Source organism: Salvelinus alpinus, chromosome 6 (genome assembly GCF_045679555.1).
Source record: "Salvelinus alpinus chromosome 6, SLU_Salpinus.1, whole genome shotgun sequence".
NCBI classification, from domain to species: Eukaryota; Metazoa; Chordata; class Actinopteri; order Salmoniformes; family Salmonidae; genus Salvelinus; species Salvelinus alpinus.
Window position 1 is genome coordinate 17,290,442 of NC_092091.1, and position 24,876 is coordinate 17,315,317.

General features: G+C 41.1%; 1 protein-coding gene across 1 annotated transcript; it reads left to right on the plus strand.

The window, feature by feature from the left end:
- Nucleotides 1-500: 500 nt before the first annotated feature.
- Nucleotides 501-7,171, plus strand: LOC139578265 (arg8-vasotocin receptor-like). Its single transcript, XM_071405656.1, has 2 exons — nucleotides 501-1,562; nucleotides 5,875-7,171. Exons 1-2 carry the CDS (start codon nucleotides 614-616, stop codon nucleotides 6,135-6,137), a joined length of 1,212 nt encoding a protein of 403 aa, XP_071261757.1. The 5' UTR covers nucleotides 501-613; the 3' UTR covers nucleotides 6,138-7,171.
- Nucleotides 7,172-24,876: the final 17,705 nt, after the last annotated feature.

Sequence of the window (24,876 nt, forward strand, 5' to 3'; positions counted from 1 at the left end):
CAAGGCAGTTAACCCACTGTTCCCCGGTAGGCCGTCATTGTAAATAAGAGGTTAATCTTGACTGACTTGCCTAGTTACAGTTTAAATGGAATGCATCAAGCATTCCGCAATTGTTCACGGTATTATATGGAACGGGATTCCTGTAAAGGTTTTAAACAATTGTACATGTTAAACTGTATTTTAGCAACCGAATATTTTACATTACCGAATATTTTACATTTCGAATTGATTTACCATACACCATTTACATGATTTGTTTGTGTAATTCCAGTTCCAATGCGCTAATGTTTTGTCACACAAAACATACATTTTCAAAGATGGACTTCAAACTATTATGTTAAGAGGCGGTTTGGTGATGTGGGGGGGTTGTGTCCAGTTTTGCGCAACATGACTGACTGCATGCCATAGGATACACAAGTGGGTATGGCTACAACAGCACAAGGCGTGGTGGCCGAAATTTGATTCGCGTTTAAAAGGCCCAGCAGCTCAGAAACCAAGAAGAGTCCTTTCCCTTTAGAGTCAGGTAGCTCCTTATTTGGCATACGGAGATTCACACAACTCTGCCCCTCTGGAACTGTAACTAGGGCCAAAGCGCGCACAGAGGGTTTGTGCAATGCACACTCCCGTCCATGGGCTCCTCTTCAACGGAGTCAACCAATCTCTGGTTTTCAGTCCTACGGATGATCCGATCATGGGGATCCTTGGCAATGGCACCGTCCTCCCGAACGGGAGCGATCCTTTTGGAAGAAATGAAGAGGTCGCCAAAATAGAGATAACGGTCCTCAGCATCACCTTTGTGGTGGCTGTGATTGGGAACGTCAGTGTCTTGCTGGCCATGTTCAACACTAAGAAAAAGAAGTCGAGAATGCACCTCTTCATCCGGCACCTCAGCATAGCTGACCTGGTGGTCGCTTTCTTCCAGGTCCTGCCGCAGCTCTGCTGGAAGATCACCTTTCGCTTCTACGGGCCAGATGTCCTGTGCAGGATAGTGAAGCACCTCCAGGTGATGGGCATGTTCGCCTCCACCTACATGATGGTGATGATGACCTTGGACCGTTACATCGCCATCTGCCACCCTCTGAAGACCCTTCAGCAGCCCACCCAGCGGTCCTATATTATGATCATCAGCACCTGGATGTGTAGTCTGGTCCTCAGCATGCCGCAGTACTTTATCTTCTCTCTGAGTGAGATCAAGAACGGTTCGGTTGTCTACGACTGTTGGGGCCACTTCATAGAACCGTGGGGTGTAAAGGCGTACATCACTTGGATAACCGTCAGTATATTCGTAATCCCAGTGTTCATTCTGATGATATGCTACGGGTTCATCTGCCACAGCATATGGAAGAACATAAGGTATAAAACCAGAAACACACACGCGGGTGTTGCGTCAAAAAACGGTCTGATGGGAATTAACTCTGTTAGCAACGTTACTACTATATCCAGAGCGAAATTGAGAACTGTCAAAATGACTTTTGTGATTGTCCTGGCTTACATAATATGCTGGTCACCTTTTTTCATCGTGCAGATGTGGTCGGTGTGGGATGAGAATTTCGCATGGGACGGTAAGTGACTTCTCTGTATTGGGAAAGGTAGGTTCGATTGCGCACACAAATCAAAAGGTGAACCTTGATATAGAATTAATAACATGAGCTATCTTCACTCAAGTATGTTTCTCTCCCTCTACTAATAACTCATGTTAAAGCCACAGTCTATATAGGGGATTACGCAAAGTGTTTGGTGATGTATCCATTCTGTGCCCCCCAAAATATTGTTTTTACTAATTAACTGGGATGAATATCCACATACGTGGAATATGTATACAATTGAAGCAGAATAGAAATGTATCATGGTACTCAATTCGTGCAAATATTTACAAAAAGTATTTCGTGCGTTTTTGTGTGGCTTAATTCGCGTGAAAATACATATACTGTTGTGCGACTTCATTCATAGGAAAATACATTTTATGGGGGCAAACTTCGGAACAATCTTTTGAAAGTTATTAGCGCAATGCATGTTGGGCAATGGTGTTCTACACTGCCTTTTTTTGTCTCTCACATTTATTTATATAAAATAACAAATGTGTTAACAACCCAATATTTTTAATTAACCAGGTTGTCACCAAATAATAAAATATAATAATAATATATTAGTAGCCTTACGTTGTTTTTTAATTGAATGCCAATACTGTTTTCTATGCTTGTTTTCGCTTAATACCTTGGGGTACTGGTGCACTTGTAGTCACAAACGCGCTTTTTCGTGTACATTACATCATTTCTTTCATAATGCATTTTCAACAAGGCTATGTCCAATTTTATTGGAGAAAAAAACATGCTTTTTTTGTGAGATAGATGAAGGTATTTGATTGGGGAATGGGGATACATTTGTATGATGGGAAACTATAATACACACCATTATACACACACACACAAACACTTACATACACACTCACTTTGTTTATACACATGTTATAGCCAACTCTTAAAATGTTTATGAATTATTTTTTATAAAATATTTGTATCTACTTGTCATGTATTCATTATCTTTAACTGGTTAAATGTTTATAGTTTGCATGTTTCAGTAATGATTAACATGGTTAAATTATCATAAATCTTGATTTAGCTTTTGGTATATTTGACATTTTTATACATATTCTTTATTTCCAATTAAGAAAGCAATAATTAATCAACACACTACTGTAAATAAATGGACATTATCTGTTATAAAACGGAAATTGCTATCTGTAAATAAATGGTGAGAAATGCTCAGTCTGAAGCCATTCGGCTATGGGTTTCACAGCCCTATAATAACGATACAAGTTATATCAGCTTAAAAAGGGTTTATGTACAACCTATGGAGTATAAGATGTTAGGAATAGTGGTATAGGAGAGTCTGACATGAATGAAATACCCTAACCCTAAGCTATGTTCAATGTCAGCAGCAATTTCTAGTGAGAAATGCTCAGTCTGAAGCCATTCAGCTATGGGTTTCACAGCCCTATAATAATGATACAAGTTATATCACCTTAAAAAAAGTATTTTTTTTACAACCTCTGGGGCATAACATGTTGGGCAAAGTGGTATAGGAGAGTCTGACATATAACCCCTAACTTGACTTCAGTCTTCGCCAATGAGAACAAAGAGAGGCGTAGCTTCGTTCTTCATGACTGGGAAAGGCTTTGATTCTAGTCCGTAGAAAATCCTGCATCCATCTCATTAGATCAGAACAGGATAGATCAACAGTGATTCATATTACTGGTTTGCATCCAAAAAAAGGCTAGTTGTATTTAGCTGCATAACACAAATTATTTGTCTACCCATATGATGTGGATCATTGTCAGGTCATTAGATATATAAGCTTCAGTAACAAAAGAACACTATGGTTGTAATAACACTTTAAATAGGTAGTTTTACATTTTTTCATATTTTTTATTTAACCTTTATTTAACTAGGCAAGACAGTTAATAACACATTCTTATTTACAATGACGGCCTACCAAAAGGCAAAAGGCCTCTTGCGGGTACGGGGGCTGGAATTAAAAATAGAAATGAATTAAATAAAAATATAGGACAAAACACACATCACGACAAGAGAGACAACACAACACTACATGAAGAGAGACCTAAGACAACAACATAGCAAGGCAGCAACACATGACACAGCATGGTAGCAACACAACATGACAACAACATGGTAGTGTAACAGTATAACTTTAGTCCGTCCCCTCGCGCCGACGCGAACCAGGGACCCTCTACACACATCAACAACAGTCACCCACGCAGCATCGTTACCCATCGCTCCACAAAAGCCACGGCCCTTGCAGAGCAAGGGGAACCACTATTTCAAGGTCTCAAAGCGAGTGACGTCACCGTTTGAAAGGCTATTAGCGCGCACCACCGCTAACTAGCTAGCCATTTCACATCGGTTACCTCCTCCTTTTCCGCAGCAACCAGTGATCCGGGTCAACAGCATCAATGTAACAGTTTAACTTTACGTCCGTCCCCTCGCCCATACCCGGGCTCAAACCAGGGACCCTCTGCACACATCAACAACAGTCACCCACGAAGCATCGTTACCCATCGCTCCACAAAGGCCGCGGCCCTTGCAGAGCAAGGGGAACCACTACTTCAAGGTCTCAAAGCGAGTGACGTCACCGCTTATTTGTGAGGATAACATCGAGGATGCTTGGAGTCATACCTTGTGGGATTGGTAATAATCTGAGAAATATTTAGGGAGTCCCATTGCTTTAGGACTTGGTCAGGTGGTTTAAGCATGTCCCAGTTTAGGTCACCTAGCAGGACAAATTCAGACTTAGTGTAAGGGGCCAGGAGAGAGCTTAGGGCAGGTAGGGTACAGGCCGGTGCTGATATGCCTACAATGTGTTTGTTTGGGTCCACGCTGGTAAATTTATTTATTTAGAATAGACAGTCACAGAGGATTTTCTTCTGAATAACTGATCAGGGCATAGCACTTTCCATTCAGCTTCAGGCAACTTTGATGTGAGGCTTGATCACACCTGTAGTGACTACTTCCATCCGTCATGCCCATTGTTGCTTATCCATTGTTCTCTAGATATATCAAATGTAATTACACCCAACACAATGTTGAAAAACAGAATGCTTCCCACCACTAGATCACTAACTAGACATGATCTGGACATGATCCCAACACTTCCACCAATACAGCGAAATAAAGTTAAAGCTGCAACAGGGACTCTAACCGGGCTCAAATGTGGCAAAGTGAGCTCTAACGGCCATTGCCATGAAAGCCTAGTATTCCTCTGGGCAGAGGCAGTAGGCCTATAATGCTGGCATATGCCCTGTTAAAATAGCCTAAGTATATAACATGATTGACACGACCGTAATAATTATCATGAAACGCCCTTGGAAGTGTCATAAGTGTAAGTCAACATAATTCATTATTTTACATGAACCTGTTTAACTGCATTGATATGTTTTAATTGATCATAGTCCAGACTTATTATAGTAGCAAATACCATGCAGTTGTACCAGGGGAATTTGAAACAAACAGATTTTTTTCCAGGTCTTCTGTTTCCCCACATTTATTGGTGAATTAATTTCCCATCTTGAAAATGTATCCCCATTCCCCAATCAAATACCTTCATCAATACAACAACAAAAATCAGACAAATAAAGCTTTTTACTCTAATCTGTCAACCATCATAAAATCTGACATAACACCAGTATCCCAAAATATTTAGCGAAAACAAGCATAGAAAACAGCATTGGCATTAATTTAAAAAAAAGTCTACTATACTATTATATGACAACCTGGTTGATTAAAAATATTGGGTTGTTAACACGTTTTTTTGATATATATATAAATAAATGTGGGACACAAAAATGCAGTGTAGAACACCATTGACCAAAATGCATTGCTCCAATAACTTTCAAAAGATTGTTCCGAAGTTTGCCCTCCGAAAATGTATTTTCCTATATATATAGTCGCAAACAAATGTGTGTGTTTTCACACACAAAAATACTTTTTGTACATATTTGCACAAACTGAGTGTGAGATCGTGCTGATATAATTGTGCATAATCCTTCATTGAGTACCAGGCACACCGCACAATTCCGTTACGAAATTTAAACACAGAATACATAGACTCGAAATAATAATAACATCGTTTAAGTGGAAATGTATGCATAACATGTATGGTGTCCTGACATCATAGACAAAGTCGTTTTAATCCTATACCATAACGTGCACTATATGGAGATGTCAGGTGTTTAAATATAGATCAGCATGTTATCGATTGTGTTTAGTGATTGTGATTTCACGGAACCGTTGATTTATACCACAGCTGTTGGACAAATTAGTTATCTTTGGTAATTTCCTTTTTTCCGTTTCTTTCCAGAATCTGAGAACACCGCTGTCACACTGTCCGCGCTCCTCGCGAGTCTAAACAGCTGCTGTAACCCGTGGATATACATGATCTTCAGCGGGAATCTTCTTCACGACTTTACTCTCTGTTTCCCGTGCTGTAATAAATTACGCTACAAGTTCAAGAAAGAGGACTCGGACAGCAGTCTCCGGAGAAATACGGCATTGACTAAAATGACCAACCGAAGCCCAACGTGCAGTTCAGGCACTTGGAAAGACAGTGACAACTCCCCCTAGTTCTCCATTCAATCTAGTCAAGCAGAGACCTAACACAACGCGTTAAACGCACAAACACAAACTAGTGGTTATTTATTGATTGACTCTTATTGACTTGACAATTATAAGACTTTCAAGGTACCACTTTAAAACGGGTGGGATACTGACACTGATTGATTGATGTGTCCCTAAAATAGATGAGCATTACACAGTTGTTTTGGGATATATTGTCTGGATTGTCTGTCAGAAAAACATCTGAAGAATGAAGTCTTGAGAAGTCAGAGTGATAAACCAAAATCACAAAGTGATAAGCTATTTCCTCTGGTAAAACATGTTATAAGTTGAAGATATTTTATGTGCCATATATGTCACGCAAAATGACGCTGGAGAGACGAAGCAGGTACGGGGAGTAACATTTAATAAATGACGGACATATAACGAGACAAGCACAGCGTCAGCAAACAAAAACTTAGACAAGAAACAATCAATGCAGCAGCAGGGAACAGAGCAAGGGAACAGACAAATATAGGGGAGGAAATTAACATGTAATAAGTGAGTCCAGGTGAGTCCATTAACGCTGATGCGAGTGACGAGAGAAGGCAGGTGTGGGTGATGGATGGCAGGAGCGTGTGATGCAGGGTAATCTGGCGCCCTCAAGCGCCAGGGGAAGGGAAGAGCGGGAGCAAACATGACAGTACCCCTCCCTCTTGGGACGCCACCCGGCGTCCCACCTGGGCAAACCGGCCGAGACATGGGCGCAGGGCAAGCCAGTTGGGGCGTGAAAGCCCGACGAACCGGCAGGAGCGTGGGAGCCTGACGAGCCGGCTCAGGCATAGGAGCCTGACGATCCGGCTGAGGCAAAACGCCTGTCGATCCCGCTGAAGGGGAGCCCGATGATCCAGTGGAGTGTGACGTGGGATGGGAAACCGCCGAGCCAGGAAAACCTCTCGAGCCAGCCAGGGCGTGAAAGCCTGAAGGGCTAGCTTAGGCACCCCGGTTCCATCGGCAGCGGAATCCACCAACGTCACCAACAAAACACAAGACAAACAAAAAAAAACTCCTGGACCGGCTGGGCAAGCAAAAACTGACGATCCAGCTGAGGCCCGAAGTGGGATGAGCGCCATCCGAGTCAACCGGGGCAAGGAAACCTCTCGAGCCTGCTAGGGCGCGAAAGCCCGATAAGCTGGCTAGGCATCCCCGGTTCCATTGGTGGCGACCCCGAACCGCTGCCACCATTCCAACCAGAACGCCAGTACTCCCCGATGCTTCGTATGATGGCTTCTGCATTCTGTCACGATCTATCACAAGGATGACGCTGGAGAGACGAAGCAGGTACGGGGAGTAACATTTAATAAATAACGGACATGGAACGAGACATAAACAGCTTAGCAAACAGAAAAACAACCAATGCAGAAGCAGGGAACAGAGCTGGGGAACTGACACATATAGGGGAGGAAATGAACAGGTGATAATAGAGTCCAGGTGAATCCAATAACGCTGATGCGCGTGACAAGGAAAGGCAGGTGTACGTGATGGATGGCAGGAGTGAGTGATGCAAGGCATTCTGGCGCCCTCAAGCGCCAGGGGGAGGGAAAGAGCGGGAGCAGACGTGACAATATAGTCTACAGGCCAGTGTTTCAACAGGTTCCAAACCTGATTCTCTGGAGTCTAATACAGTTTATAATGGGTGAAATACATCAGATCTGAATTTGAAAATGTAAAGTAGAAAAGAAACAGATCATCTGAACTATCTAAATACCAACAGCTATATCAGTTGAGTAAAAAAAATAAAAATACATCTAAAACATTCCACACTCCCAGGGTTCTCTTTCCAATGCACAAATGATTTTCCGGTCTAGGAATTTCTATAGCAAAACCTAGACTAATTCAGATGACGACAGATCTCAGTGACTAAGGACACTGGATTAGATCACAGGTTGCCGTCTGTGTTGGCCATATTTCCCCAGTGAGCCACTCTCAGTGTGAATTAAAAAACGAATTGGGCCTGGATGGCCAGGGGCACACCAGGCCAGGGGCGCAACTTTGTTTTTAGAAGTGTGTGGGTTTTTTTTTTGTTTATTTAATCCAGTCGGATAAACACTCAAAACAGCCTACCCGACTGATCGGAGGCGTCCACATGGTCCTAAAGCACACGAGCCTCGTTTTGTATCACATTCCAATTATAAAACTGGGGAGGGGGACAAAAATGCAATTTCAGAATGCACCCCTGCCCCAGGCAATGTTCCCTCTAAACTGTGGAGAAATATCAGACCACGGAGAGGAGCCCGAGATTGAATTTAACCTAACTTTCTAGAGCAGTGGTCACCAACGGATCAATCGCAATCGACTGGTCGATCTCCAAGGCTATTCTAGTTGATCACCAAACATTTCTCTAAAAAACAACAATAATGTTCCTTTTCTTTTTTTTTTTTTTGCGTTTCGGTCTCTTGGCAGTAGGTGCACCCGATTCAGCTGCCCTGCGCAAACTGTTGCCATTTTGAACCATTTCATGTGTCTGAAGGTACAAACTCTGCCTTCCCAGTGGGCACATAGAGCAAATCAAGCGCAAATATAAACCTACTACTGGCCAATCGGATGTTTATCATGTCTGCAGTGTTGTAGCTACAGCAAAATTGATACTGTGAGATTTTGAAACATTTAAAACCATGACTAGAGAGAGACTGTCAACGAATACAACAAAGAACTGCTGTTTTTATGATTGAGTTCATGTTTAAGTTCTTACTCAGCACTGTAAACACTTTGTATTCAACAGTTTTATAAGACATAACATGCGCTTTCTTCCTATTTCCACTCAGCGTTACAACAAGCACTGAAGCAGTAATGAATGAGAAGGAAAGTGTGTCGATAGTGTCGTGTCTTTGGCTATGCCAGATTAATTGCTATGACATGCTATTCTATAAAATAATTTCTCCGTAATTAATATCACCTGATTGAACTAATCATGTAAATGTAATTAACTAGAGAGGGACACCACGAAATAATATTTATAGAGCTGTTATCTTCCGAATAAACTCTTAAAGATTTAGTAATATTTTACATCCACAGCAGTCACATTAATCGTCATTTTATTCAGTCTCATCTGAAAGTTGTAAATCCTTGGTTATCTGCAAGAATCCTGGCTAACAAGTTGAATCAGCAATACAAAATTGGGTTTAATTATTTATTTACTAAATACCTAACTAATCACACAGAATCACACATACACAATTAAATCATAACTTGATTACAAATTGCCGTCATAAAGGAAAACGTCCCTAGCGGGCGGAACAGATATGACAGCTTGTTACACAAAGAAAAGATTTTAGTGAAAGAGCGGGAGACTGGAACATAGGCGAAGCTGTGCTATCGTAAATACAGTATCTTATGCATTCTAAATTACCGCCCATTTGGAAAAGGAAAATGCAATAAATATTTACTCTGAGCTGCGCTTCACTAGGTTGGTGGTAGATGGAAGACCGTATCGCCAACCCGAGTCCTCTGTCCTTTGAAGAATGTCTCTGGTGGTCACTGTCGTAGTAACGTTGTGTAGTAGACGGGATACTCTGACTGTCCTTCCTAACCTGCGTTTGTAGCAGCTGTTGCTAACTCAACAGCTAGGAGGTATCACTTCTGTAGTGAATACGAGTTCAAAGTTCATACCATTCACAACCAAAGTCCATGCTGATGTTGGCTTAGTTCTGTAGTTATTATCTGAACCATTCTGACATCGGATCGTCATCCTAATGTACCCGGAACAGAAAGTTATATTTTTGTCAATGGCTTATATAGTGGAGGGAGAGGGGTGTGTCTGAAAAGTTTATAACCCATGCCTCTTCACAGGGGCGGGCCACTGTTTGAGCAGAGGCCCCAAACTTATGAAAACCCAAATCTCTCATTTGGAAGCTAAAATTACATTTAATCTCTTCACAAATAATTTCATATTCAAACATTTGAATTAAACAACAATTCCATGTGAATCCGATACCTCTGAGGTTTAGACTTTCCACAGTAGAGTTTATGTCATTCTATCATTGATGAGACTGTGTCAGAGGGCAACCGAACTGACATAATATACCTTAAGTACCACCGCATATGTTCAGTTGGTCGGATTACCAGAATATAGTTCATTTCCCCCCAACTTCTGATGTTCCCAGAATCTCTATGTTAACCAAGGGGTTTTCTTATGTCACATCAGTAGGGAAGAGGAACGGGGGAGGGGGGAAAGAGGTATTTATGACTGTCATAAACCTACCCCCAGGCCAACGTCATGACAATAGGCTTGCATTGTTGTTATTATTAGTGGCTTGGGTCTTTTTTAGTATTGAAGAATAGTTCCCTTTCTTTGTTCATAGGAGTAACAAGATTAATGTGTGCATGAGGCAGAAATAAAGTTTCAGCAACTCTGTGTCAGTAAAGGAAAGGGAGAATGGAGGGATGTTGAGAGGCGGACCCTCAGCCTGCTGCTCTCTCCCTCCGCTGAGACTGGCCATCAGATGCAGGCACCATCAGCCTAGTAAAATAAAAGTAAAAGGCAAATTATTTAATATAAAGTGCATTCGGAAAGTATTCAAACCTCTTGACTTTTTCCACATTTTGTTATGTTACAGCCTTATTCTAAAATGGAATAAATTAAATATTTTCCTCATCAATCTACACACAATACCCCATAATGACAAAGCAAAAACAGGTATATAGAATAAAAAACAGAAATACCTTATTTACATAAGTATTTAGACCCTTTGCTATGAGACTCGAAAACGAGCTCAGGTGCATCCTGCTTCCTTTGATCATCCTTGAGATGTTTCTACAACTTGATTGGAGTCCACCTGTGGTAAATTCAATTGATTGGAAATAATTTGGAAAGGCACACATCTGTCTATATAAGGTCCCACAGTTTACAGCGCATGTCAGAGCAAAAACCAAGCCATGAAGTAGAAGGAATTGTTCATGGAGCTCTGAGACAGGATTGTGTTGATGCACAGATCTCGAGGCACAGATCCCAAAGAACACAGTGGCCTCCATCATTCTTAAATGAAATAAGTTTGGAACCACCAAGACTCTTTCTAGAGCTGGCCACCTGGCCAAACGGGGGAGAATGGCCTTGGTCATAGAGGTGACCAAGAACCAGATGGTCACTCTGACAGAGCTCCAGAGTTCCTCTGTGGAAATGGGAGAACCTTCCAGAAGGACAACCATCTCTGAAGCACTCCACCAATCAACAAGATTCTCTGGTCTGATGAAACCAAGATTGAAATCTTTGGCCTGAATTGTCTAGAGGAAACCTGGCACCATCCCTATGGTGAAGCATGGTGGTGGAAGCATCATGTTGTGGGGATGTTTTTCAGCGGCAGGGACTGGGAGACTAGTCAGGATCAAGGGAAAGATGAAGGGAGCAAAGTACAGAGAGATCCTTGATGAAAACCTGCTCCAGAGCGCTCAGGACCTCAGACTGGGGCGAAGGTTCACCTTCCAACAGGACAATGACCCTAAGCACACAGCCAAGACAACACAGGAGTGGCTTCAAGAGAAGTCTCTGAATGTCCTTGAGTGGCCCAGCCAAATCTCTGTAGAGACCTGAAAATAGCTGTGCAGCAATGCTCCCCATCCAACCTGACAGAGCTGAGAGGATCTGCAGAGAAGAATGGGAGAAACTCCTCAAATACAGGTGTGCCAAGCTTGTAGCGTCATGCCCAAGAAGACTTGAGGCTGTAGTCACTGCCAGAGGTGCTTCAACAAAGTACTGAGTAAAGGGTCTGAATACTTATGTTAATGTGATATTTATTTTTAAAAGTTTTATACATTTACAAAAAATTCTACAAACCTGTTTTTGCTTTGTCATTGTGGGGTATTGTGTGTAGATTGATGAGGGGGGAAAACTATTTAATCGATTTTAAAATAAGGCTGTAAGGTAACAAAATATGGAAAAGTCAAGGGGTCTGAATACTTTCCAAATACACTGTATACACTGTGTCACAGTTCCTATCACAGCCTCCACAGCTTAGCAACATTTGAAAAAATACACATTCTACAGCAGGGCTACGTGGGGAAAAAACTCACACATAGAAACACTTCCTGACTTCCTGCCTGGGGAAATCATACGTGCTGTGTTTTGGACATAGCACGCATGATTAAAAAAATTATATTACCAGGCTACACATTTTGCTGTACATACATTCATGCCTATGTATTCTATAGGATGTGACTGACAATACAAGCTTATTTTTTCAATGATTTCATTGTGCCAAACAAGAGTGTATCAAAAAAAATACTGACGTAAAATAAAGTATAGGTAAAATAAAGTATAGGTTTTCCAATGTATATATTTGTATAGAACACGTTTGCCCATGTTGAAGATATCTATATGAATAATTTATGCAAAGTTGTGTAATGTGACTTCATATCTATTTCCCCTTGCTTGCACACATTGTAAAGACAATACATATCGCAGAAAATATAAAGAAAATTTGCTATACAAAATAAAAACTTTACATTGTAATGCCTCTGTCTCTTTTTGAAATAAGTAGCAAAGGAGCCACTACTGGTGAGAAGAACACTGTGATGTGTCTGAAATGGCACCCCGTTCCCTATACAGTGCACTGCTTTTTACCAGAGCCTCACAGGGCTCAAACGTAAGTAAAAGTAGTGCCCTATATAGGGAACAGGATGCCAATTTCAGATGCACACTTGGAAATGTGGTAACTGCTGCAGGAGCCTCACTCAGCCTGGGAGGAGGTGCTGTTCAAGGTTTCTGACATCAATTCTCTGTGAGCAGCAGCATAGCATCTCTCTCTCCCCCCCATAGCCCTGACTGGCCATGTATGACCCCCTCCTAATGCATTCCAGACAGACCAAGCCAGGGGTAAATATCAAACACACCTGGGTTCTAATAGGATTCAGGTGGTCAGAGTTGGCATTCTAGAGACTATTTCTTTTGGACTGCAGAGTGAAGGAAAAGCAGCCAACAAGTGCTCAGCATATGTGGGAACTACTTCAAGACTGTTGGAAAAGCATTCCAGGTGAAGCTGGTTGAGAGAATGCCAAGAGTGTGCAAAGCTGTCATCAAGGCAAATAGTGGCTGGTTTGAAGAATCTCAAATATAAAATGTATTTAGATTTGTTTAACACTTTTTTGGTTACTACATGATTCCATATGTGTTATTTCATATTTTTGATATCTTCACTATTATTCTACAATGTAGAAAATAGCAAAAATAAAGAAAAACCCTGGAATTAATAGGTGTGGCCAAACTTTTGACTGGTACTGTATATCAAATCACATTGTATTGTTCACATACACATATTTAGCAGATGTTATTGCGGGTGGCGTGAAATGCTTGTGTTCCTAGCTCCAACAGTGCAGTAATATCTAACAATTCACTAATCTAAAAGCTAAATAATGGTATTAAGAATATATAAATTAGAACGAGCAATGTCGGAGTGGCATTGACAAAGATACTTTAGAATAGAATACAGTATATACATATGAGATGAGTAAAGCAGTATGTAAACATTATTAAAGTGACTAGTGTTCCATTATTAAAGTGGCCAGTGATTCCATGTCTATATATATAGGGCAGCAGCCTCTAAGGTGCAGGGTTGAAGAATCTGGTGGTAGCCGGCTAGTGATGGCTATTTGATAGTCTGATGGCCTGGAATGAGTAGGTCTGTCCAAACTTTTGACTGGTACTGTATATACATCAATGTGTGTGTGTATATACAGTGCCTTGCAAAACTATTCACCCCTTGGCGTTTTTCCTATTTTGTTGCATTACAACCTGTAATTTAAATTGATTTTATAAAATGGACATACACAAAATAGTCCAAATTGGTGAAGTGAAATGAAAAAAAGAACTTGTTTAAAAAAAATACAAAACGGAAAAGTTGTGTGTGCATATGTATTCACCCGCTTAGCTATGAAGCCCCTAAATAAGATCTGGTGCAACCAATTACCTTCAGAAGTCACATAATTAGTTAAATAAAGTCCACCTGTGTGCAATATAAGTGTCACATGATCTGTCACATGATCTCAGTATATATATACCTGTTCTAAAAGGCCCCAGAGTCTGCAACACCGCTAAGCAAGGGGCACCACAAAGCAAGCAGCACTATGAAGACCAAGGAGCTCTCCAAACAGGTCAGGGACAAAGTTGTGGAGAAGTACAGATCAGGGTTGGGTTTTAAAAAAATATCAGAAACTTTGAACATCCCACAGAGCACTAATAAATCCATTATTTCAAAATGGAAAGAATATGGCACCACAACAAACCTGCCAAGAGAGTGCCGCCCACCAAAACTCACAGGCCGGGCAAGGAGGGCATTAATCAGAGACGCAACAAAGAGACCAAAGATAACACTGAAGGAGCTGCAAAGCTACACAGCGGAGATTGGAGTAACTGTCCATAGGGCCACATTAAGCCGTACACTACACAGAGCTGGGCTTTAAGGAAGAGTGACCAGAAAAAAATAAGCAAGCACTTTTGGTGTTCGCCAAAAGGCATGTGGGAGACTCCCCAAACATATGGAAGAAGGTACTCTGGTCAGATGAGACTGAAATTTAGCTTTTTGGCCATCAAGGAAAACGATATGTCTGGCGCAAACCCAACACCTCATCACCCCGAGAACATCATCCCCACAGTGAAGCATGGTGGTGGCAGCATCATGCTGTGGGGAGGTTTTTCATCGACAGGGACTGGGAAACTGGTCAGAATTGAAGGAATGATGGATGGTGCTAAATACAGGGAAATTCTTGAGGGGAAACCGTTTTGTCTTCAAGAGATTTGAGACTGGGACGGAGGTTCACAGTCCAGCAGGACAATAACCCTGCTAAACCAATACTTGAGTGGTTTAAGGGGAAACATATAAATGGAATGGCCTAGTCAAAGCCCAGACCTCAATACAATTGAGTACAATTGAATCTGGGGTGACTTAAAGATTGCTGTACACCAGCGGAACTGATCCAACTTGAAGAAGCTGGAGCAGTTTTGCCTTGAAGAATGGGCATAAATCCCAGTGGCTAGATGTGCCAAGCTTATAGAGACATACCAAGATATTTGCAGCTGTAATTGCTGCAAAAGGTGGCTCTACAAAGTATTGCGTATTGCCATTGGAGGGGGGGGTGAATAGTTATGCACACCCAAGTTCTGTTTTTTTTGTGTTGTTTCAAATATTTTTGCTTCTTCAAAGTGGTAGGCATGTTGTGTACATCAAATGATACAAACACCCCCAAAAATCTATTTTAATTCCAGGTTGTAAGGCAACAAAATAGGAAAAATGCCAAGGGGGGGGGGGGGGGTGAATATATATATACTGTATATAGACCATTAGGTTCAGAAAAGCTGCAGGAGGAATTCTCTCTCCCTATTCTGAACGTAATGGTCAGGGGTACAGCAGATCACCTTACTATTTATATCAAGATTTACAATACAAATAATGAAGTTGATTTTTGGGCTGAAAATCTTAGTTCAATGTTACATTTTATGACATACTGTACAAGATAACATGAGCTATAACAGAAGCTAAATGGAGAGATGAGTCTCTGACACTCTTCAATCTGGAAGTTAGGTAGTAAAGTTAAGAGGACCGGAGTGTGTTTTTAACAAGCCCTTCAATTGTAAAGGAAGTGTCTCACCCACCCATGGGTTGCATCCCAAATGACACCCTATAGTGCGCTACTGGACAAAGGTTGTGCAATTTAAACGGAATAGGGTGCCATTTGGGATGCCTCCACAGCTTGATGAAGAGGACCTCCCAGAGACCAAGCTCTCCTGTAACATGTCCGCATCCACACTACAACAACAGTCTCCCCTTCCTGTGCTATTGTTCGCCACAGGTCAAGTGAACTATAACATTGTAATCTATTTATCAATAGCATTTTAAATACCCCACATTGTTGCCAATTCACAAGAATGAATACAGTAAAAATGTCAGAGCGAAGTACTGATTTGATTTACCACTGGTTGGCTATTCTCTCACTCTACCAACTGCAGTGCACATATGGGGCAGTGCATGGCTGAAGTGTACTTTCATTATGAAGGCTAATCTAAACTGTCACCATGCTCTTAAGTCAGCTTACTCTATACCCATAAGTCATCTGTTCCTAGAACTGTGGGTCAGAATTCTTGGTAGGAATGACCTCTTGGAACACATAGAACGTCCAAAGTAACACAGCTGCTAGGCTGTTGTTTCCTGGAACGGAAGTGGATGTTACAAGAGATGAGCAGAATATATGCAGAGATTCCACAAAACATGCCTGTGTTGTGAAACTAAACATTTGCCATTTCTTAAAGGGATAGTTCACCCAAATTACAAAATGACATAGGTTTCCATAGCCTGTAAGCAGTCTATGGACAAGGTTTGACAGCGATCTGTGATTTTGGTTTAGTTTACATGGCACCGTTTCCAAATGGTAACATTTTAGCATTTGTGGCAAAAATCACATCCAAGTCCTGGTACTGATATTAACATTTTTTTTGCGCATCATGTCCAAATCATCTGAAAGCTCAAAGATAGCCACAGATGATTTGAACATGATGCGTGAAAAATTATATTTGTACCATAACTTAAAATGGGATTTGTACCACAAATGCCTGAAAGTCATGGTACCGATTTTTGCGTTTTTCAGGCATACATTTTAGAAACTTTTGGATGATTTGGATATGATGCACGAAAAATGCTAATATCGGTACTGGGACTTGTGCCACAAATGCTAAAACGTTAGCATTTTGAAACAGTGCAACTAAAAACATTTTTTTAAATAAGCATGGATTGGTAAGGAAACCACATTTTTATTTGTCACATGCTTTGTAAAACAACAGGTGGAGACAAATAGTGAAATGCTTACTTACGGGCCCTTCCCAACAATGCAGAAGAAAAAAAAGAGAAATAATAGAAAAGTAAAACACATAATAATAAAAGTAATAATAAATAGACAATGAGTAAGGATAACTTGGCTATATACAACAGGTGTACAGGAGGAGACTAAGCATACACCCCTGAGGGGCCCCGTGGTGAGGGTCAGCGTGGCGGAGTTGTTGTTGCCTACACTCACCACCAGGGGGCAGCCCATCAGGAAGTCCAGGATCCAGTTGACAAAATGTGTAATTTCGTAATTTGGGTGAACTATCCCTTTAAGAACAGGGTCACCTGGAAATACAATCGAACATAAGTTAATTGGAGACGGTGAAACAGATCGTTGTCCGTGGTGGTTTGACTTTTGTTTGCAGGGGCCTTGAAAATGGCAAGGGGGTGAATTTCACAGAGGAATTCCAGGAAGAGTAAAATGTCATATCAGAAGTGTATTAACAAAAGCGGTGCTTTAATGTGTCTGGAAACACAGGGTGAAGGACCTGTGGATGCCACCACTACCGGCCGACTGACCGAAAGACAGTTGATAGCATTTCTCAGTGAGCTCAGAGGCCAGGCGCGCGGCCAGGAATCAAAGGCAGAGCCAGGAAAGTGAGATGGAGGCTACCAGGCACACCTTCCGCCCACACAGCCAGAGACAGCCGGCCTAACCGGGCAGGAACAGAAGTTTGGAAACAAAGTATGTACCTAAAGACTTAAAACAGAAACAGTAGCTCAAGCCTGTCAAAGCAACACCATTGATAAATAACACAACAAGGTGGAAGGTCTTCATATGCATTCAGCAGCAACAGAGTAAAACATGCAGGGAACAAGAGTAACACGCATAAACTATTCTTCCACAGCTCTGTGGTTACCTGGAAACCCCAACCAAATTGTCATGTCCTGGCTAATGATTAATGAACAGATTGAGGGTGTGCTACCTTTAACCAGGCTCTATAGGGAATAGGGTACAATTTGGGACGCAACCTGAGACAGACAAGCCTTCCAGTTGTTTATAAATCATGGTATAATCTGTTAATATTAATTGGACCTGAATGAACGACAAGGTGTTGTTCTGATGTTAGTCTGAGTTAGTTCTCATAGTTTTGATATTGTGTGTCATAACAGTTCACTGGAACAGAAACTGAAAGCCCATATGTGGTGAAATGTACAGTGTGTACTTCATTAGGCCAAATGATCTATAGAACAACCCCTGTGGGAACATAACTATTGATTGATGAATAAATTATCTATTTCCATATTGTTGTGGCATGCAGTATTGTAAGCATGCCTGCATTTTACCTTACAGGATCTTAGAATCTGAGAATAAAACGAAACATTGATTGTTAAGAAGCTTATATAAGATTGACTGCTGCTCAATGCAATCCACAGAGAGAGGCAGGTCTAGGATGTGCTTAATGGAATTGATCTAACCTTCAAATTCTCTTGGGGAACATCGTTGTGTTAGACATGTCTGCAGTAAAGTCAGTGGCTTACCCTGGCATTGTGTTCTACACTCAGTTCTACAGTAGGGACAGAAATATGTCTTCACATTTCTACCATAAACAAGGCACAGGTATTCCTGGGCATAATCAAAATGAACGGGCATAAATAATCAAACATAATTATGTGAGATTACTCAAACCCCAGTCATTAAAATATCGATTTACAGTAGGCCTGTTCACACCTAATGTGTAATGACTTCAATAAATAGACTTTACCTACCCAGTCAAGGTCGACTCTTCAAAGCAACACGACTGTCATTGGAAACAATGCAATCCATCAGGGGGCTACTCACTGTAACTGACACAGTCCACCTTCACCTGCCTAGTTAACTTAGAATATGTACTGTCCACAGGAGGCTACTGAGGGGAGGACGGCACATAATAATGGATGGAACAGAGCGAATGCCATGACATCAAACACATAGAAACAATGTGTGTGAAGTATTTGATACCATTCCACCGATTCCGCTCCAGTCATTACCACGAGCCCGTCCTCCCTAATTAAGGTGCCACCAACCTCCTGTGGTACTGTCCACAGGCAGCTGGTGGCACCTTAACTGTGGAGGACCTGCTCATAGTAATATCTGGAACAGAATTAGTGGAATGGTATCAAACACTTGGTTTCCATGTGTTTGATGCAATTCCATTCAGTCCATTCCAGACATTATTATGAGCACTCCTTCCCTCAGCAACCTCCTGGGTTATTTCAAGATTCCCTGGCGTTTGTGTGAAGATGGGTTTATTGGGGAATGTCTTCCTCAATTAAACACACTGCACCCACACACAGAATGTGTGACATCCCTCCATGAGAAATACAGTACATTAGTTATCAGCATGGCAGGAATAGTGCTGCATTTACATTTTTCTACTTCGTAAAAAGGAATTAGGACTGATAAAGATGGATATTTACGGGGTTGGCCTTCGTGAATGTCCTGGCATAGGAGTATGAAACACATAGTGGAGGTGAGAAGATTTAATATCAGGTTAATAAATGTAAGCACAGCACAGGCTTATCTCAGCGCTGGCTCCTCTACAGAGGCTCAGTTATTCACTGCCTGCCTTCTTGTGGATGTTCATAGACTGCAGCCAAGGCTTGGATGCCAAATATCCTTTGCATAGTGACTGGGCAGTGATGAGATCAGACCCAGTAATTCAGGTTTTTGTTGAATTCTTCTTCTATGAATACTCATTTGTGGCCATATTCTCAGAAAATAAATGGTTTCCTCCATTAGTACAATATTGCAACTTCTAACAGTGAGTGAAAAGTGGAGTTTTCCACTGTCCAGTTTTCCAGACAGACAAAGAAACACATAACCACACACACACAGTAATAAAATAACAATGGCCCAGGACTGGATCCTTGCGGAGTCTGTTAGAACATCCACAGCTTAACTCTGAAACTTAGCAGATGGGAAAGGAAGCGGATGCCAGTTTTCTCCTACTAAATCTCTATCAACACACTCACAGCTTGTCTTCAATACAGGTCCCTGTAGCCACACAGAATCACGTTGGTTGTGATGAGAAACACACTTACTAGACACACTCATTCAGTCATGTTATTCAAAGCCAAGGGCCCTATCAGCTAAGACAAAAGATCAAGGACTGTAAAAAGCAACAACAACAAAAAGTCTCAAAGGGGTTGTTTGTGAAGTCCCTCCGTGCTTTTATCTAATCCAACACACTTACTCAATCCACTGCTGATAACTACTGGGATCTCTGGTGTGAATGAAGCCAGATGAACAGTCAGCCGAATTTTCTTGGAAGATTCTGAATGAGCTTGGTGACACCTGGTGGTCATACAAGGAATATACTAGTATTTAACTTACACACACACACCATTGTAATACATAAGTATGCATTTTACACTAAAACTGCTATTACTTTGCTGTTACAGGGTTGTGGCCCACGGGCAGCAGTAAGATTTTTCCAGAGTGCAAGGTTCTTATGGCTGCTGTTAGAACAACACCGGACAGTCAGGAAGAGTACATTTGAGTTGTTCCAGGTTAAAACCAAGACAGAAGTCTCCGTCACTGATATTATTAACACAACTGTTTTACCAACAAATTCCCTGATTCCACTAACTGAATATTGGCCTACCCACTGGGCACAGACGTCAGTTCAACGTCTAGTTTTGATTTACATTTGGTTGAATTGTCAACTAGTGTGAATTCAACGTGAATATAACAAAACATGTCACCATGTCATGTGATTTAGGTTAAAACATGAAATGCCCTTACGTTTATGACTTTTTGCAAATCCAATGAGTGTTCCACATTGATTCAATGTCATCACTTATATTTTTGGGGTTGAAATGACGTGGAAACAACGTTGATTCAGTTTTTGCCCAGTGGTACCCCCAACAGAACATATTTCTGTTGTGGCCCCAGACAAGCAAACCTGATTCCACTTGTCAACTAATCATCAAGCCCTTGTTGAATCATTTTTTTTGTCCAGGGCAACAATAAAAATGTGTATGTTGGATGTACCGGAGGACTGGAGGAGGGAAACCTGGATGCATTGTCTCAATGTGATCCTGGTATGCTGATCCATTACCACCTTCTCCTCTTCTTAATGCACAGCTGGTCAGATCCTCTAATCAGCTGAACAAAGCACTGTGCAAAGCTCTGAGCTTTGTCGAGTCATTACCATGACTCATGATACACACACATAAAATCGCATGGATAATCTGATGGTGTAGTTAAGGCTCTTGAATGAGTGGACGACAGTCTGTCTGTCCGCCCATCTTTAGGCCTAGTGGGCTGATATCTAGCGCCCCCACCTCCTCTCTCGCTCTCGCTCTCGCTCTCTCTCTCTCTAATTGACCTTATTGACATGGCAAGTTCATTATTACTTACATTGTCAAAGTATACATATTGAAAAATAAAATGTATAAATATACAAAATATATATTTATATATAAATAAATGGTGGGACCAAGAGCATCTGGTTAATCTTTTATAGTTTCAAATTCTTTGTATTGAATTATAATTTTGGGAAAGCAATATTCTCTTAGGTCTGAGTATTTGTCACAGTGTAATGGGAAATGCAGCTCTGTCTCTACCTCTCCCCTGGAGCAGAGTGAGCACAGCCTGTCCTCTCTGGGCAGCCAGGTTTGTCTGTGACGACCGGTCTCTATAGCCAGACTGTGCTCACTGAGTCTGTACCTAGTCAATGTTTTCCTCGGTTTTCTATCAGTCACAGTGGTCAGATAGTCTGCCACCATGTACTGTCTGTTTAGAGCCAAATAGCATTGAAGTTTACTTACATTTTTGTGGTGTCTTTCCAATAGGTGATATATTTTTATTTTTGTTTTGTGATGATTTGGTTGAGCCAGATTTTCTGAGGGCTGTCCTGAGGCTCTATGGAATTGGTTTGGGTTGGTGAACTGAGCCTCAGAACCAGCTGGCTGAGGGGACTCTTCTTTTGTTTCATCTCTTGACATTGTAGAGCTGTGTGATGGAATGTTTTGGGGTCACTTGTTTTTAGATGGTTGTAAAATTTGATGGCTCTTTTTTCTTTCCGAATGAGGAGGCGGTATTGGCCCAATTCTGCCCTACATGCGTTATTTGGAGTTTTTCTTTGTATTTGCAATACAGTCTTGCAAAACTCTGCATGCAGTATTTCGATTGGATGTTTGTCCCATTTGGTAAATTCATTATTAGAGAGTGGACCCCATACTTCACTGCCATATAGAGTAATTGGTTCATACTTCAAAATTTTGAACCAGATTCTAATTGGAATTTCAATTTTGATGTTCCTTTTAATGGCATAGAATGCTCTTCTTGCTTTGTCTCTCAGCTCATTCACAGCCATGTGAAAGCTACCTGTGTTGCTGATATTTAGTCCTAGATATGTGTAGTTTTTGGTGTGTTCTAATAGAACTGTGTCCAAATAGAATTTATATTTGTCATCCTTATTTCCGGACCTTTTTTGGAATATGATTATATTAGTTTTTTTTAGGTTAACGGTTTGAGCCCAGGTCTGACAGAACCTGTGAAGACGATCTAGGTGCTGCTGTAACCCCTCTTTAGTGGGAGACAGCAGCACCAGGTCATCTGCGTACAGCAGACACTTGATTTCAGTGTTGTGTAGGTGTCAGGGTTGTGTGCGGAGAAGTATCGGAGTCAAGCGCAGGACACAGGTGTTGAGTGAAACCACAGTGTTTTACTCAAAATATATGCAGAAGTTCCACAAATGGAAATAATCATAAACACACACGTAATCATCACAACACCTAACGCACAAACAATCACGGACAAAACAGAAATGAAAGCCAGAGGGTTAAATAGGGAACATGATGGGGGAATTGAAACCAGGTGTGTATAAACAGACAAAACAAAACGAAACTGAAAAATAGATCGATGGTGACTAGAAAGCCGGTGACGTCGACCGCCGAACACCACCCGAACAAGGAGAAGGGCCGACTTCGGCGGAAGTCGTGACAGTAGGGTGATACCAGGTGCTGCCGATTCTTCTAATGTTTTTGCCAATTCATTAATGTAGATGTTTAATAGTGTTGGATTTATTGGGCAGCCCTGTTTCACTCCCTGCCCCTGAGAGAAGAAGTCTTTGCTTGTTGCCAATTTTAACCGCACATTTGTTTTTAGTGTACATTGATTTAATAAAATCATATGTTTTCCCTCCAATACCACTTTCTATTAGTTTATAAAAAAGACCTTCGTGCCAAATTGAATCAAATACTTTCTTGAAATCTACAAAACACGAGTAGATTTTGCCTTTGTTTTGGTTAACTTGTTTATCAATTAGAGTGTGGGGGGTGTAAATGTGGTCTGTTGTACGATCATTTTTAGAAATCCAATCTGGCTTCTGCTCAGGACGTTGTGTTCGTCAAGGAAATAATGTAGTCTGCTATTTATAATACTACAGAGAATTTCCCCCAAGTTGCTGTTAACACAAATTCCTCTGTAATTATTTGGGTCAAATTTGTGTCCATTTTTATAGATTGGTGTGAACAATCCCTGGTTCCAAATATCGGGGAAAATACCTGCAGTGAGGATAATGTTGAAGAGTTTGAGTATAGCCAATTTGAATTTGTGGTCTGTATATTTGATCATTTCATTTAAAATACCATCAGCACCACATGCCTTTTTGGGTTGGAGAGTGCATAGTTTTTCCAATAATTCTTCTTCTGTAATTGGGGTATCCACAGGATTCTGATAGTCTTTGACTGCTAATTCAAGGATTTGTACTTTTTCTTGTATATATTTTTGTTCTGGGCTCTTTGTTATATTGCTGTAGAGGTTTGCAAAGTGATTTCTCCACATATCCCCATTTTGGATAGCCAATTCCTCATGATGAGGTTTGTTTAATTTATTCCAATTCTCCCAGAAGTGGTTTGATTCTATGGATTCCTCAATTCCATCCAGCTGATTTCTAATGTGCTGTTCCTTTTTTGTTCTTAGGGTGTGTTTGTATTGCTTCAGTGTTTCCCCATATTGAAGGCGTATATTTTAGTTGACTGGTTCTCTGTGTTTTTGATTAGATATATTTCTCAATTACTTTCTTAGATTTTTGCAATCATTATCAAACCATTTTTCATTATCTGTTATTTTTGGATTGCTCTTATGCTTCTTTAAATTAGCCAAGGAGGCTAATTTGTCAAATATAAAGTTTATGTTCCAAACGGCCAAATTTACACCTTCATTGCTGAAGGAGAATGTTAAGGCTAAATAGTTGTCCAGGAGAGATTGTATTTTTTGGCTACTAATTGCTTTTTGTGGAGATGTCTGTACTGTTTGCACTCCATCTATAGGCCTGTTTAGTACCATGTAATTTATTGGGCCGTGATGCTTCATGGTTGGGTTCTGCTCTTCTCAGATACACTGTGATTTTACTGTGGTCTGAGAGAATGGGCTGACTGTGAAGGCTCTGAGAGACTCTGGGTTTAGGTCGGTGAGGAAGTAGTCTACAGTGCTGCTGCCAAGGGATGAGCTGTAGGTGTACCTACCAAAAGAGTCCCCTCTCAGCCTGCCATTGACTATGTACAGACCCAGTGTTCGACAGAGCTTTAGGAGCTGTACTCTGTTTTTGTTTTTCACTTTGTCATAGTTGTTTCTGTGGGGAGGGAAAGGTTGTTGCTTCCTGGTAGGTGTTTATTCCCATGACTGTTAATAGTGTCTAGTTCTTCTGCTGTTCTAGCATTCAGGTCTCCACAGACCAGTACGTTGCCTTGGGCCTGGAAGTGACTAATCTCCCCCTCTAGAATGGAGAAACTCTCTTCGTTGAAGTAGGGTGATTCTGAGGAGGGAATGTATGTGGCACAGAGGAAGACATTTTTATCTGTCAAGATAGCCTCCTTGTTGATTTTTTAACCAGATAAAGAATTCTCCTGTTTTGATCAATTCGATTTAATGAATTAGTTCAGATTTATACCATATTAGCATTCCCCCTGAG